The sequence below is a fragment of the Hydractinia symbiolongicarpus genome, chromosome 3 (genome assembly GCF_029227915.1).
Source record: "Hydractinia symbiolongicarpus strain clone_291-10 chromosome 3, HSymV2.1, whole genome shotgun sequence".
Lineage (NCBI taxonomy): Eukaryota > Metazoa > Cnidaria > Hydrozoa > Anthoathecata > Hydractiniidae > Hydractinia > Hydractinia symbiolongicarpus.
Genome location: NC_079877.1, coordinates 12,848,247 through 12,865,542, shown reverse-complemented (window position 1 = coordinate 12,865,542; position 17,296 = coordinate 12,848,247). Strand labels below are relative to the sequence as shown.

General features: G+C 40.8%; 1 protein-coding gene across 1 annotated transcript; it reads right to left on the bottom strand.

Moving 5' to 3' along the window:
* Positions 1-12,918: 12,918 nt before the first annotated feature.
* LOC130635793 (FAD synthase-like) lies at positions 12,919-17,292 on the bottom strand. The gene is made up of 2 exons (XM_057445267.1): positions 16,152-17,292; positions 12,919-13,963 (listed from the first exon to the last, which is right to left on the bottom strand). The coding sequence occupies exons 1-2, from the start codon at positions 17,155-17,157 to the stop codon at positions 13,245-13,247; spliced, it is 1,725 nt and encodes a 574-aa protein (XP_057301250.1). The 5' UTR covers positions 17,158-17,292; the 3' UTR covers positions 12,919-13,244.
* Between the last annotated feature and the right edge of the window lie 4 nt (positions 17,293-17,296).

Here is a 17,296-nt window from a genome sequence, read left to right as displayed (position 1 = left end):
GACCATGGACGTCCTATTATTGGCCGACGTATTTGAAACGTTCCGGGACGTGTGCTTGACAAACTACAAGCTTGATCCTGCGCACTTTTACAGTGCACCCGGCTTAGCTATTAATGTTTAAAAAAGGTATCCTAGGAGGCATAACCCAGGCTGTACATCGGTATGCCAAGGCTAATAACAAGTACATGGGAGACCAGTACGATCCAGAGGTTGAATCCTATATCTCGATGCCAACAACCTATACGGATGGCAATGCGTCAAGATCTACTAGTGGATGGCTTCAAATGGATCTCCCACGTTGAGGCATTTACAGAAAAGCGAATCGAGAAGCTCGTTGAAAAGAACAAGCATGGGTACATTTTACAGGTTGACATCGACTACCCTCAAGGCTACACGATACCCATAATAAGTTGAGTGGAAGCCGATTCAGTAAGAATATATATAGGGCAGGGTATATAGGGCAGGCCATACTGGACATGTCAAAGCTGATCATGTACGACTTCCACTACGACTATATACAGCCCAAACAGGGTAGCAAATTACAGCTATGCTACATGGATACGGACTCATTTGTGTACCACATACGCACAGAGGACTTTTACAGGGATATTGCAAAAGAAGTTGAGAAATGTTTTGACACGAGTGCGTATAGTCCGGACGATAACAGGCCTCTCTCAATAGGGAAAAACAAGAAGGTGGTTGGCCTGATGAAGGACGAACTAGCAAGAAAAATCATGACAGAGTTTATCACCCTAAGAGCCAAACTCTATGCCTATAAGAGCCTCACAAAAGAGGGCGGTGATCGCAAAGCGAAGGGCGTAAAAGGATGTGTGACCAAAGAAAGTCTATCACTTTTGACGACTGTAGGCAATGCTTGGAGGAGGGCGTTGATATTTACAAAAGTCAAGTGTTGATTCAAAACAAGAACCATCAAATCTACACCTAAAAAGTGAACAAGTTAGCCCTTAACAGGGCACACGACAAAAGGCTTGTACAACCTGATGAGGTCACTACCGCCTGCCGTCCGCCCAGGAATAAATGGACATATGCCTACTAATCGCTATATTTCTACCCTATATCATGATCGCGTTTTGCTTTTTTCAATATCGCCGTACAATAAAGAGAATGTCAGATCTTGCGCGAGTGTTCGACGAACCCTCCGCAGAATATGAGCAGATAGAGAAACCCATCGATAAACGCCAAGTACTGAAGGAAGCCCTATGCAAAGGCAAGGGGCGTTTAAGTTTGTTGATAAGGCCCCTGATGAGGCGGTAGAAAAAGGTCCATGCCGAGTACGTACAACGTAAGCTTCAAGAGAAAGGGGAGAAGACGTCAAGGGCGCTGGCTACCCATGCTGTCTCCCTATATGCCAACCTGGTTAACAATTTTGTAAATTTGGATAGCGTTGAGGCCCTGAAAAATGATATCAATAATGACCCTATTATTAAAGACTCCTTCGCAGACTTGGGCATACTGGTCTACTGTACATTTGGCAAGTGCCTTGCGCCTATTTTAATTGCTTGGCATACGGCCCGGCATATCAGTACCAAAAAGGAGGAGGAGGCTGATGCTAAGGAAGAGCCTCGGACGGTGCTATATTATAAATGAGTGAAGAAGAACAGAAACAAGAAGAGAGAGTCATCACAAAACCAGTAAAACATCCGGGGCGTGTAGCGCAGAGACACAAGTTGGCGGCACTGACGAAGAAAAGAAAGGAAGAAATGAAACAACAAGAGGTTACTGTAGAGCCTAAAGTCAAAGCCTCTTCTGGGATTAGTTCCGTACAGTCAATCTATATGTACGGGACCTTGGTACAGGTTTGGTAGAGGTGCGGATAAGCCGGCGACTAATCCGGAGCCTCAAAAGGGCAAAGCCAAGCCAAATATCGAAATTTTTAAAATTTTATAATAAATGACGACAAACAAGGCTAACATGGATAGCAAAGTAACGCCAAAAGAAAAGGAGATCCTAGATATGCTCTATGAGACCGTTGTAGACCTTAGTTTCAACTTTTCCTATGCAATGGCATGTAAAAAAAAAAATGGATACCAGCGATGTCCTTAAGATGGTGGCGTACTTCGCGGCAGGTAGGGCGAGTCGTGAAATGGCAGTGAAAAATGGGTGGTCACCCGCAAGCATAGTCCCCAAATAGAGTGTCCGATAAAACTCGTGTTTGTCCCTAAGGACAAAAACGAGTTATGGAAAGAACTAAGAGTTGTTCGAAATGCAAACACTTCTTATATATGTACAATTTCAAGATGAAGCGTAATGGTGAACTAACGAGGACATGCATCAAATGCCTCGATAAAAAGAAAGTGTCAAATGAGCGTACAACAAAGTGCCGCCCCGGCAACCAGCCTCTACATAAGCTAATAGCTATATGTAGGGGTCATATTGAAGCACAGTTTTCTGAGGGGATGAACTGGGAAGACTATGAGTTCTTGCATATTCATCACAAGATACCCTATAAATATATAGAAGCAGGGAGGTATCCGACGCTTGCTGATGTTGCTAACATTACACAAGGCGAGTCTCCGAATAGTAAATGGAGGCCAAAAATAAAAATGTTTGAAATATAAGCATGTTTTAACCTTGGACAGGTTCAAGATTAGGGGTAATAGTAGAACGAAGAGTTGTATAGGTTGTCTGGACAAAGCGAAGGGGGAGCGACGTACCAAATGCAAGGAGCATGTTATCGAACACGAAGTAGACCCCATCAGAATAGATAAAGCAGATTCGGGTGTTTCAACAGGATGAATATTATTGACCCCTCTATACCTTGCTCACATACGATATTATAGCCCGGTACGCTGAACTCGTCATAGCACCCCCGAGTCTGTCATCCAGGAAAAGGCAGGGCTCGTCAAGAGGTACCGCAAAGTACTGCGTTTCCTGGAGAGTAAGATAGTGCTTGATCCCCTACCCCTCGGATACCATACCCGAAACACAAAGCTCTGCCCTGCTTGCCGTGGGTCTTTGGTGAACAATCACGGTGGCGTGTTGATCTGTTGTATATGCGCCGTTATATGCCCGAAAATCCATAAAAAGAAATGGGGCTATCAATAAGTGTTAGACGTCGTGAAGGAACCGCATACAGCTATCCTTACAGGACCCACATGCTGTGGCAAGACACAACGTGTCCTGGACCTCCTCGAGCAAGAGCAAAAAAGCACTATCACAATATTGTCATACTGTGCCCTACTATACGGTGGAATACGACATATTTGGAAAGTGCATCGCTCTACCCCTATGTCTTTCTGATCGATCCTAAGGATCAATTGTTTGAATGGATAGCGAAACTGTCATCCTTATTGGCAGGTGAGGATAGTCTCTTCATAGTCGACGACATGATATCTGACGAGAGCCTCGATAAGCGTTGACAGCCCCTACTTGAATTGGCTATTTCAGGGCGGCAGACGAGGCATAGTTTGTGGTTAATGAGGATAAGCCCCAGCCCCTCGAGGACAGGAATATAGACACTGCATTCTCGAGAATGATCTTGGTTCCACGGATGAACAACTTGTGGAACTGGGGTACGAACTCGAAGTACAGGAAAATGCGAGGCTTCGAGAAAAACATATACCCAATGCCCAGGACTCCGGAAAAGACAACGTCATCATGATCCATCATAAACATACCTCACAGGATAACGACGGATATCATTATCTTCCCTATTATTGCACGCGAGGCGCAATTAGCAGGAAGAGATCATGGTTCAAGGATAACTACTCGGGGGCGGAAGAGATTGTTGTCATTGACAACCCCAATGGCATACACGCATTTAACCGTTTTGAAGAGGATGGGCATGTAGAAGGTTTCAGGAATCGCTTCGGTCTTATCGACCTTACCCGGGATGACCTGTACGATTTGGGCGTTCCGACACTGGAGGATTAGGCAGACGCTAATTTTTACTGCTACTCTTGTAAGTAGTAAAAATTATAGGTAAAATTGAGGGGTCTACTAATCCTTCACATGTTCTGGCAGTACCTGAACATCCTCCGGTACCTGCATGAATTCCTCCAACACAAAGCTTCTTTCAGGACTGTCCTTTAGGTAATACAGCACGCTACTGCCTGCTACTACACGGTCCAACCTATACATCTTCCTACTCCAGAAAGCATCCGTGGCGCGTCTCCCAGTTGTAGTAAATACAAGTACAACCCATCCTCAGGTAAGGGTTTTTCCTCTGGGTATTCTTCGCTTTTCGCGAGTGGTACCTCGTCGAGCTTGATCGTTTTGACAATACAACAATACAAAGACTGCTATGATCGGTATGAAAACCGATCATAGCAGTCTTTGTATTGTTGAGACTTTTCACAATGGTATACAAGTTTTTAACCCAAATACTTGAGGTCTCCTAGCAAACCAACTCTTGTGCATCTTGAGGCTTAAAAAGTCTTTCGGCAAGTACCCTATTGTATGACTCTGCAAAGGCCGTGAAAGTGTGGTGCTATTTGGTAGTAGCCCGTTTGATTTTCACCCCCTTGCCTCCTAGCCACTTCGTTACATCTGACTTTAATTCAAAACCATTGTCACACTGGAAGGTTTTAGGGTAGTGTAAAGGTCCTGCCTTGTAATCATGTCCGCGACCTCGCTAGCATTTTTGGTACGTAGAGGTCTCGCTACCTTGTACCTGGAGGCCACGTCAATACCTGTGAGAATGTATTTATAAGTGTTACCGTATACCCTATCGTGGGGCATATATAACAGATCGAATTGGTGCATCTCGTTGGGGGTAGTCTATAAGCTGCCTAGATAGCAAGTGGGTGAGATCACTCTCCTTCGCAAGCAACTTGATAGCTTTGCGCCCGGTCCACAGATTTTTGGCATGTACTAGATATTGCCCAATTTTTCCGCCTTCTCATCGGTAACAATGTGTGATGCTTTTCTCTTTATTATACATGTCAAATATGTTCTTACAGATACTTGCAGGTTACGAAGCCTAGCAGGGATAAGGATCTAACAATGAACGTGAGCTCGCCATCTTGTTGTGGTTTGGAGGGTCTGTAAAAATTGGACAATATCGGGGCCTTCTCGTTTGAAGCAATATAGCATTTATACATGTCGTCATCCAATTCACGAAGGCTTTTACCGGCCTTTAGTTGCAGTTCCCTTTGCTCGTTAAACCAATCCAACTTGGCCTGTCTGTCCCGCACCCATTGAGCCTGAGCGTCCTGCAATTTTTTTATGGCCTCATCATGACGTCTTCTCTCGGCCTCGCCATGCCCAAGCAAGTTTAGAAAACAAGAAGTTTGTACCGCTGAATGCTAGGGCTGATTGCTAGGGCTAGGGTTGATTAACGCGCCCCCTGCCATAATTGCCAATGTCACCATTTTATTTTTACACGAAACGATTGCCTTTTAAAATGTTCTCACTCGCCCACATAGGTTGCGTGTTGGTGTAGTGCAGCATTTTCGCTACCTCGACAAACGATGGAGTATTGTCATTTTCTCTATATTTAATTGGTACCTTATGATCTATATACCACTCTCTATAATTGTCCCAGGTCATACTCTCGGAAAACTGGGCTTCAATATGGACCTGCAGGGTAGCAATATCGCAATCTAGGTACTCCCGGGGAGCCAGCTTCTTGTTTTTATGGAAAGCATGGTAAATTGATTTGATTTCTTGTGACTCCTTGTCTGATTTCGGGCATTTGAAGCATGTCTTTGTTCGTTGACCATTACGTTTCATCCTAAAATGGTCGAGAGAAATTATTGTTTACATCTCGAGCATTTCCTGGTCTCCTCTATATTGATTTGTATTTGCCACTGGGACAACACAAATTGTGGTCTACTAGTACTCCACAGAGTAGAAGCGCCCATCTAGTATGTTTAGCTGAGCGTCTTGAAGCAATTAGACGTAGCATCTGAAATCCCCGGTTTTTTTAGTCATGCGGAGCGTAACGCCATCACTTAGGCGTTGTAGGGGTCTTCCGGAGCCATGTAGGGTATTGTCAGGAAAGGCTCTGAAATCAATGCATAACGTGTATCGTTCATTGAAGAATTGGCAATTGTCACATTCGAGTCATGGCTACTGAAAAAGTTCACGACTTGTTCGAGGTGGTCTTTGGGGAGCATTGCATGAGAGTACAACTCATTAGGCTCCCCTTCTACCGTGACGCTAATATTCTCAATCTTGGGGTTGTAAAAGACCTCATTGACACAAGCCTAGGGCGTCACTTTCCCGGGATCTATAAAAAGTAGCAAGACGCCTTTTAGGCTCTTTGCAGGGGTATCGATTTAGAGATTATGGCTGGTATTCGCTTTCTTCATAGTGACCACTTTGCTTCTGAGGATCCTTTCGTAGGGTAGTGCAAGGCGGCTATACCTTCTCTCGTCAGTTCACACATCTTTCCCATAGGATGCAGAAGGTGTTCTCACATGCCACAGCGATGGCCTTTTCTACATCAGTCCCGACATGGTCACTAGCATTGACCTGTAAGGCCCTGATCGTTCCGTCGCTTGGGTTGATGCCTTGCAAAATGAGGTTTTTGTCCCGATCGAATTTAGGCAGCCAGAGGTCCTTGTAGACTGCCAGGGTGTTGTAGTCGCTAATATTATGTACCTCGTTACCGTTCAGGGTAATACGTAGATCTCGACCAAGCTTTTACCAATTTTGCTGACTAGGGTACGCTTTGTGTTTGTTCCCATCAGCGTCAGGCCAAATAAGAGCTTGAGACTCCCCGGAAAAATGACATCATGCTGGGACATGTTGGGAATATCCACATAGAGGTCTTCGTTCCGGTTGATCATGCTTGGTATGTGGCTTATCTGAATCCGTTGTTTCCTCCCGTTAATACCAAAATCATTTCTGCATATGGGTCCAGAGTAGTTCCAAATGCACTCATGTTTATTATATAAGGGGTTTTTAACTAAAGATGCCAACTAATCCAGTATTTGATCACGATTTTCTTGATAAGGATAGCGGGAGGGATGATAAACCCGATGATAATACACAGAAACTTCCATCGACGCAGCAACTTCCATCAATGTCGGGACAGCAACAGCATAGAGACATCATGGCTAATGGGTATGCATCCGGCCAGTGCACTATTAGTATTAAAGGTCGACAATCTGTACAGGCAAATTAGTAAGGATAGTAGGGCGGGGCCTCTGCTTGTGATCCCCTATGAGGATTTTCGGTTGGAAGGGAATCATTTTTTTATAAGGATGAAGATATTACAAATCTAGTTTAAAAGCAACGGGGTATTGATTTACTAACTGCTGGGACCATTTTAACAAATTTGAGGGCAAATCACGTGCGAGATATGGGCTTTAAAAAATATATCACCACGCCCAACAAAAGGAGTAAAGCAAGGGCCCAGAAAGTCATGCAAGATATAGCGAAGGAGATTGAGTATATTCAGATGGAATCGTTGGATAGGGCAGACAAGTTAGACAAAGGCGACAAAGGCAACAAAGTCTTGAACGATATTAAAGAATTGGATAAAATCATAGATCTTACGGAAGACCTCCTTCAACAATCTTTGGCGGGGGAGGTGGGGGGTTTGACATCGAATTTCAAACGATAAAGGGTGCTTTGAAACTACATAGGGCCAATATAATGTTATACAACGGCGAGATTGTTAGGTTGGAGGCCAAGTTAAAAGATCTCAAGAAGCAGAAGGCCGGGGGGCAGGGGAATCCTGATAATGATAGGAATATAGAAAGGCTTAATGTTAAGCTTAAAGATCTTAAGGGAAAAAGAGATCTCGAGATTGAATCACACGGTATACTATCCTCTAAAATATACCCACAGTGAATGCCATCAAGGATACCCTAATGAAAATTGCTGCAGATGACACCTCCCTGCTCGAGAAGCTTAAAATCCTTTTCAAAGAGGAGGGTATAACTATAGCCAGCATCATGTCGGCTATTGGTCCACTGGTTTCCATCATTGTACTATCCGTTACAGGAGGTTCTATCACAGCAGGTTCTGCAGGAGGAAGTGCCGCGGCGGGTGGTGAAAAAGGGTTTGTAGAAAAGCAGCTTGAAAAATGAGGAAATTTTTAAATTACCTGGGATTATTGTTACGGTTGTATCCTTTTTCCTAAGAGTAGCGGCAACCGTTGTCGAATACGCAGCAAAACACCTGTACATGGCCATCGCTGCTGCCGTTGGGTTTGTCGTGGTACACGTTGGAAAGGGGAAAGCTTCATCTACTTTAGCCATATATAGGCAATAAAGAGGCCTACCCTGGTAGTGATCAATGCTGTTTTTGTATCCTCGTGCTGGTTTTGTGTTGGTTGTTCAGGCGATGTAGTGATATGATCAGGAGGCGTGGGTGGTATGGCATGCTTGGGGGTGTATATGGTGTCGCCTGTATAGTATGATCAGGAAGTGTAGGTGGTATGGTATGTTTTGTAGTATGCTAAAGTGGAGGTTTGATAGCTGCCACATGTCTGATGGTATGCTCGGTATGCTTTGGGGGTGGTTTGATGACCCTCTGTGTATGAATAGGTTTGTTATTCACATCAACATGAAGCCCCACATTTACATTGGCCCTACAGTTACCCTACAATTTTGCGTATACGCAGGTTCATATCGGAAGGCAGCATGTATACGCTTGGCATGACGGCAAAATTGACCGGAGTTCGGGCATATTGCAACACCTTCTGGATTTCACAATGCCATGGCCTACATTCTCATGACGTTGTACCATGGCTTCAAATTTTTGTAACAGAATTTGCCTCGCTGTTTAGTTGTCGGCACCGGACCTGATTAAGGATGCCTTGGCACCCGCTAACTTGTGGGGATAATGAACTTCGCCCAATCACCATCAACGGCCGTTGGTGAGTGACGACATGACAGCCATGAACTTGTATAGGCTGTTAGGATCAGCACCGTATTCGCGACACACTTGGGCATACCCGGATGTGGAGTATGGATTTTTGTACTAGGCAAACCCATCGTCATAGGGCATGGGTACCTTCATTCTTGCCAGAAGACGACGCATGTGGTAATAGACGTGAAACTTAAAGATTGAGTTGACAAGGGGTACGGAACCCGTCATGGTAGAGATGCCCAAGGCCGTCGTTGCGCAATGGGTATCGAAATTAACCTGGATATGCCAGTAGTCCAGCGCTTGCCCTGTCCAGCCAACCCTGACAGGATCATTCAACAAATTGGTTGGTATCTTTATGGCATATTTTGTAAACTCTGGGAATTCCACCTCAATGTGTGAGTCTGTAGACACGTACAGGCCCTGATGCCAAGTGGCCATCCCCCCTGTTGGATTTGTACTTTGCCTTGGGGTTGTACGAATACATGTTCATCCTTTCTTAAAAGAAAGGATGAAACAACTGTATATCAGTGATATTGACAAGCCTACGATATTTGAAGACTACCTAGAGCATAGCTCTTAAATCGATAAGTATCAGGCCTGTATGGCTGAACTTGTACAGTAACAATGAGTTTACTATTCGTAAAATAGAGCCTTATCAGGGGGTTACTCGAATTGAGATCATGAACGGTCTCTACAGGATTGAGGATTTGGCAACTATTGTCAACAGTCAGGCAGAGGACAAGATTAAACTGTTTATCCTTAAAATTGGACTCTTGTAGGCTACGTTTCAGTGACGGGTACTCGGTTGTGATGAACCGACAACTCCAAGAGCTCCTGGGCATACCCTACGATTCAGCAAAAAGTATTATATGAAGGGTGATTATGATGCATACTATAGGACTGATGTTTACCAAAGATTGACACTCGCTTGCCCCCAATTGGATAAATGCGACTGCCTACTTGACGGTAAAAAGTCTAAAATTCTGGCTTTACTTCCCACCAAAGAATTGAATGCTTGGGGGGACATGTTTACCTGGAGTTTTCGTTCACCGGCATCACGATGTGTATTCTCATAGAATAAAGATGAGAAACATAGCCAAGCTGTACCCGAATCTACCAAGTGCACCTGCACAAAGCGCCGACATGTGGGAGGAAAGCCAGGTCTACAGACTCAAAAAGATTGAGGAAGCGTAACAGTATCTGCGAAATGAGATTAAGGAGCGGGACAGGCTTGCAAAGAATTTTAAAATGCATGGGACCTGGGTACACTTCTGCGACCATGGGCTGCTGAGTATTAGCATCATTACCTTGGGCGTTGGGATCGGGGCGTTAGCCACAGGTTTGGGGGCTTTTCTCTGTATTGCCATGGGCGGTATCACAATAGCTGTAGGTATAGGGCAAGCCGGCCTTAGAAACGCTTTAAAAAGGCTTGGGCTTAAGAGTACGATGCACGAGGGTATAAGACTACTCGCGGAATCAAAGGTGAATTCCATTATCGATCTTATTTCAAAGGCTGTAGAAAATGGGGTGATTGACGAATACTAGTATCGTCTGATCGGACAGGAGAAGCAAAAGTATATGCTATTGAAGGAACAGATGAGGCAACGTTTTAACCGTATTGTAGACAGCATCAATGCTCAGCTAGTTGCTAAGGGAAGACAAGAGGGAAAGGATGAGATTTAAAAAAAACTTCAGTCTGTACAGTATGCAAGCGCTACGTAGAGCCCCCACCTGTTTATAGCCCTTAATTATAAATATTTTATAGGTCTTGTGTGGCCTCTAAAATACATGGTTTTTTAATCCTCACTCAACACTTTGAAGTCCTTATATCGACCTTCAATAATATGTACCTGACGGTAGTAGTGTTTACCCTGCATATACACCGATGATAGTGCCAGGATGGCACTGACTTGGCAGGGTTCATCGTAGGGTACTGGCATACCATAGAATTTAGTTGTGATCGCGTCCTTGTAGTACTTAAACTTGGCGTTTACATAACGGTTCTTTTTCACAGGCTCTGTCGTCAATTGCTGAGATATCAGCTCTTCGATTCTGAACCAGATTTGGCGATAATTCGCAACCCAATCGGGGTACTCTTCCAAATCAAGATTTATCGCTGGTACAGCATTGGCGTTGTACCGGGTGACTCCATATGGGGACCAGATTTTTGTTTTACCCTGAGGGCTACCACGAGGTCTCGTGTATGGTAGCCTATAAAATACCGGTTATCCTTACCTCCATTGGTGGGCATGGGATCTGACACTGTTAGATAGTCCAAGTTGATATCATTGATGTCTGTAAAGGTAGTAGCAAATGAGTAGAAAAGTTTTGGGTTGACAAGCTCATTCTCAAATTGTAGCATCCTGCTTTATTGTAATTCAAACAGACTCCGAGGATTGCTGCTCGTCCTACATACGCAACTAACCCCGTTATATATTCCTGATAGCAGTACCAGCATAATATTTTAGCTTTCACCACAAGCATTCGTCCACAGTACACCTGTCATACTCATGCAGCATACGCTCACAGTCCTTACAGCGTTCCATTTATTTACAGTTATAAACATCATTCTCTAAGTCTTTAATCCTTTGCTCATTCTCCTTCTCTGATTCTTGTACTAATGCTAAGGCCATAAGGGGCAGGGAGAGACCAAAACCGGCTAGGACCGGCTGTTTATTATTGCGCAATATTTAAGAGCGCTTTTGCACCCACTGACCGTTTTAAAAGTCAATCAATTTGTTTCTTTAGGAGCGTTGTCAGTGCGGCAGTGTATAAGGACATGATTTCATGATTTCGACAAATAAATTAATCGCCGCCATTGTGAAGTTGTGCGCGCATTTCTGTTTCCAGTGGACATTGTGCCGGTTGGACGACCACACAGCGCTAAGTACGTCGTCCTTTGCGATTGAAGTTGATTGTAGTAAATTGTAATCGCTTGTTTAGCTACATTTGTTTGCGTTTTTCGCTATATCTTAAAAATCTAACATTTTTTTTGCCAAATATAGATTTATTACTACTATTCCAGAGGTTTTCTAACCTTTTTACCAGAATTAATTTCGTTAAACAAAAAAAAGATAAGAAATTCAAAAGACAATGGAGACAAACGCGAACAGTTCCATAACCTGACGACTAAAAAAAATATTCCCAAGATTTCTTTTCCATTCCTGCAACTTGAGCTTCAATGAGTTTCCCGTAGTGGTGCCAACTGCAGTTGGGAAATATTATTATTAATGTCACAAAAATACTTTCTTCGCTCACCTTACGCGAATTAATTTTTGCGAGAGTTAAAATCTTGTGACGTTAGAAATGACGTTAGAAATCATTCCCCACAAATAAATGCGTTGTTTGTGTAAAACACAGCTTGATGAAATTCCACAGAGTTTAGAATTTGTAGTCATTAATTGTCAGTAATTTTAAAAGACGCGAAAATTAATTTCCTTAAGGCAGATCCGTCAATTCAATCTAACTTTCGCGTACTTGAACTGCGTACTTCACATGAATTAAACGAAAGAGAATGTAATCAATCAGTAATCTAACAACACGGTTTAAAAAATTAAAACAATAACATAGGTATAGATTTCACAGATAAAATATTTCATGTGAAAGGAAACTTTCTATAGCAAAATTTGCCAAATTGGATTTTCTAAAAAATAAGTTATTTTAAGGTATGCTAAATGACTTCTTTTTCGGAACATAAAAGTACAAAGTTCTGCAGTGGTTTCTGTTAGAATTCATACCTTCCCTTCTATAAATTCATACACTGCAAATTCTAAACTCTGTGGAATTTTTTTCTATCATTTAAAATTCGGGAATCTATATATTATAATGCCCGTATACGTCTGTCTGTCCATCTGTCTGTCACGCAAAATGGTAGCTCAGCTGCGGAGGTAGCGAGGCGCACGCAGTGCGGTATAAAAAGGACGGGTGAACCCGTGGATTTTTTCACGGGCTAACGACTAGTTTGTTAAAAATGCAGCTACTGATTCTGCAAAAAAGAATTATAACACTTTTCTATATTCAACAAAAATTGACCCTTGAAATCAAAAATTCTTTAAAAACGTGTTATAAACAATTAAAATTCATTCTAAAGAAAAAGAGAAATGTGTGGGAAAGTAAATAAAACATTTGACGTCACTGTCAATTAAGCGTTTATTTTTAAAATAAACTGTATCACTCCGTAAACTGTTGCTGAAATTGTAATATGTAATATAAAAAATAATATCTCTTAATAGGTGGAAATAGCTGGAAATGTTTAAAACATCAAACAAAATAAAAAATGGTTCCTGTTTCTTATTGAAAATCAAAACCAGTGTGTGAAAATCACACCAGTTAATTGAAGCAGCCCTAAAAATGGACTCATAATAAATAGTCCCTTATTTTTTTTTTAAAAAAAACTGAAATATGCGATAAAATATCTGTGTATCAATAACAAAGCCTAATTTTCTAGAACGAAATTACTACTCTTCTGTGTCACTGTTTTGTCCTTCTTTTTTATCCCTTCCAGTTCTTTCAGCAAACTCATTTTTCAAAGCGTATGCCGGAGAATATCTTCCATCAGGTAGTAACAAAGCTGGATTCTTTGTTGTGTTTGTAGTTGAACCTAACGATGTGTAGCCATCATTGTACAACTTACAATATGGCAGGCGGAAAGTTCGTAGCAGCTCCCAAACCTCACAGTAACTCCAGTCCAAAATCGGCAATACTCGCATGTAGCTAGGCCATCCTTCGTCAGTCACTGTGAATGCCCGGAGGGAAGACGAATAAGGGTCATGTCGCCGGGTACCCATAATAACAGCTTTGATTTGTGGATGGGAAGTTTTTAATTTGGTCAAACCTTCCTTTATACTGCCTGGTATGACTATCATTTCTAAGTTATAATTAACTTCACAGTCTTTGATAAATATATGTGCTTCTTCAAATGGATTGGAATGTTTTAAGTACAAACCTAGCAGTCGTTTTGTATTATCTGGAAACATTTTTTTCATAAATGCCACAAAGAGATGCAGGACAGCTGTACAATCTTTCCCACCGTTAAAACCAATGCAAACTTCATCCAATGTATACATTTGCATAGTCTGTACAAAGACAGCCCATGCACATTTGATAGAAATACTCAATTTTGAGTTGTTGTTGACATCAAGATAATGATCCAAGTCAACTAATGACAGTGAGGATACTAAAGAAAATGAAGATATATATTTAGAACTAGGCCATTAAATATTTCAAAATAATCCCATTAAGCAGGTCCTGTTCACAGCCCTGACAACTAAATTTGCCTTGGCAACTTTTAGCAAATACTATCTTGTCGTAGGGAACATATGCAAGTTCCAGTATTGTAAATGACCACAAGTTTGAAACAGCATAAATGGTTAAAAGCAAATGATATGCTGTATCATTTTTCCTCTTAGTAAAACTAAATATTGTTCTAAACAAATAGCAACAGACATGGTGGTTTAGGCCAGAACAGCCTGAAACAGGCTAGGACAACTTGAAATAGGCTAGAACAATCTACAAAAGTCAGGAACAACCTAAAACAGTCTGAAAAAAATATTTTAAACGCTCTGTCCGTTGCATGCTGTCTTCGTTCCTCAAAACAATAAATTCTCTTAAATCCTGTTTCCCATGATCTCTAAGTCTGCTAGCACTGTTTTGATAGAACACATAATAAATGAAATAAATTCCCAGTAACCTTATGGAAACCGTCTTGATGGTTTTGTTTCAATTGTTTATTCATTAACAAGACTAGTGCTAAATATGAAAGAAAAACACAAAGGAAAGAAAGCAGTGAAGATGGATGATGTTTTAGAAGTAAAACCCTCATTTTTATGTTTTGCCATGATCACTACACCATAGTGGGCACAAGCTAATTTCCAGCTCTTCTTAGGTGGGAACAGGGAGAGTGGGAACATGTAAATTCATTGGTTGACAAGCTGCCTGAAAGAACATGACCAGAAGTTTACCTTTGAATATGTTGACAAACCAGGAAGATCATTGGCACTATTATCAATAATACTAAAATTCATGTCAGGCTTACTATTCACTTAAGGGAAGAATTTAGCGTTACATCAGGGTTGTTTTAATCTTGGAAGTGCTTCCAATGGAGCTCAAAACTGATTGTCCATGGGATTTATAATACGCAGATGGCTCAGTTCTTACAGCACAATCTATGAAAAAATTAAAGTGCAAAAGTTTGAGAAGTGAAAGAAAGGAATAGGAGAGAAAAGATTAAAGGGGAATGGAGTGAAGTCTATGCACAAAGAGAACTCCAAGACGTTTGTAAGAAAAACAACAAAAACATTGGAATAATTTTTAAGGCAAACAAGGCTGTAAATATGTGATATATTAATCATGGAGTCTTTTTATCACTGCATTTTTTCGTAATTTTTTAAGGTGTTTTTGCCTTTTTAAGATAATTTTTGCCTTTAATTTAAATTCTTCAGAACACAGAAAAATAATTATTTCTAAAGTTCTTCTTTTTTGAGGTTAGCACTTGCCTTATAACTTTCTGCTATTTTTATTTACATTATTAACTTATTGTAAGCTTTCAAAGATACATTTTTAAGATTGCCAGTTATGTGCCAGACCTCTAAAAGATAGAAAAGAGATCCATTTAAACCAATGAGGGCATATATAATGGAGTTCAAATAAGCTATTCTGTGTGGTGTGTAGCCAAAATGATCACATTGAAACTTCGAGGATGGTTACATAGATAAAGATTCTGATTTAGAAATGGCAATAATCCTAAAAGCTGCATTATTTATAGCCTTGTAGCTTAGTGGTTATTATTCTTTCACATTGTGTGTGAAAACGGTGTTTGATTTCCCTTGGCTGCCATTCCATACGGGCGAGTAAATATTACCATAACTCTGGATTAATTGAAGCCATGTTAGGGAAATTTGGTAGAACATTTTGATTAAATGTGTAGTGCAGTGGATATTAATACGTGTTGTAATAGGTGGGCATCAGCATTTTTTTCTGACAATCTGCAGATAAAATTAATTTTACAAGTGCATATCTAATCCTTCTTAGTAAGTCATAACACTACTACAGGCAAAATTTTTGCAGCAGCACTTGTGATCCTAACACAAAATATTTTTGCTGGGGACCAGTCTAGTGCTGTCAATAAAACAGCACCAGACTGTCAAAACATGAGTAAAATGTACGGATATTACCATAGACAAGGTAAGAGCATCTCTTAAAGGAGTTTGTAGATGCATTAATAAAAACAATTGTTTTTTGCAATATGCAAAGCAAAACCATCAGAAGATTTGTGGTTAAAATTTAACGCAAATACAAGAATAAGCATTTACCAGAAAGCCTTAAATAGTATTATAATAAGGTAATCTGCTGAAAACAACACCTACATTGTGGGGATGACATGTTTCTTCGAATTTTAACGGTTGATGTATTAAACATTTCGTGATGAGCATCTCTGTTGTTTGGTAAACATTTTTTTATTGACACAATAATATCATTTGGGAGATCTTTTATAAGAGCATCATATGCTAGATCTAATTGTTCTTGCACCTCTGCTTCTAAAGTCACTTTGACTTTGTATACATCATTCAACATTGGATATGAGCCTACATGAACATCTGAAAATTTTTCACTCAATTTTTCAATGCAAGATGCGATGATGTCTTCATTTGCTGATAGATAAATTTTTGTCAATAAAAATGTGCTCTTGCCAGAGAATAAATGTTTATTGGCAAGAAATGATTTCTGTAAGTATTGAGGAACTCCTGGAAAAATGTAAACATTTCTAACACATAGCAATGGGAAGTTTACTTCCCTATTTGTAAGAGGATCAATGCCAAATATCACTTTTGAAGTTTCGGGAACAGTAGCCATTTTTAAAAAGCTTTGTGATAATTCATTAGTCCCAGAAAAAATTTCCAACATGTTCTTTATCTGTTTATTAACTATTAATGGTTCATCAAAGGCCTTTGAAATACCTTTGTATGTGACATCATCATGTGTTGGTCCAACACCGCCTGCAGTTATGACAAAGGAATATCTGGAAGAAAACTTTCTTACTTTCTTTGCTATCTGATCAATATTGTCAGGAAGAAAGGATACTTTTTCAACATAAACTCCATTTGTCCATAACTTACTGAGAAGGAAAGAAGCATTTGTGTCTTTAGTATGGCCTTTTAAAATTTCGTCACCAATAATAATTATTCCAGCATCAGTTCTCTGTGATGCAGAGTTTTTATTATCGTCTTGAACTGTTTTACCCTCCATTTTTAAAGTGGAAAACCATTTAGAAAAATAACTGCAACTAAAGGAACATTTGTGGGCATATTTCGCATAAAAGAAAGACGTGTGATGGAGTAATCTTTTTCTGTCAAATGTTGAGCTGCTCAGCATATTTTCATGGACCTGGAAATCATGTTCCGTGCGATTTCTTTTACTTTGCAATGTTGGACTTTAGAGATTGACCCATCTTAGTACAATACTGACTAACTTTTGTACATCGGGAATATTTAGGAACCCCTAAGATTTTTTT

Excerpts from the sequence above, each read along its gene's own strand:
- LOC130635793 (XM_057445267.1), bottom strand. The coding sequence starts at position 17,157 with ATGCTGAGCAGCTCAACATTTGACAGAAAAAGATTACTCCATCACACG. Across the intron at positions 13,964-16,151 it reads AAACATGTCATCCCCACAAT|TATCCTCACTGTCATTAGTT; the intron begins GTAGGTGTTGTT and ends CATTTTCTTTAG.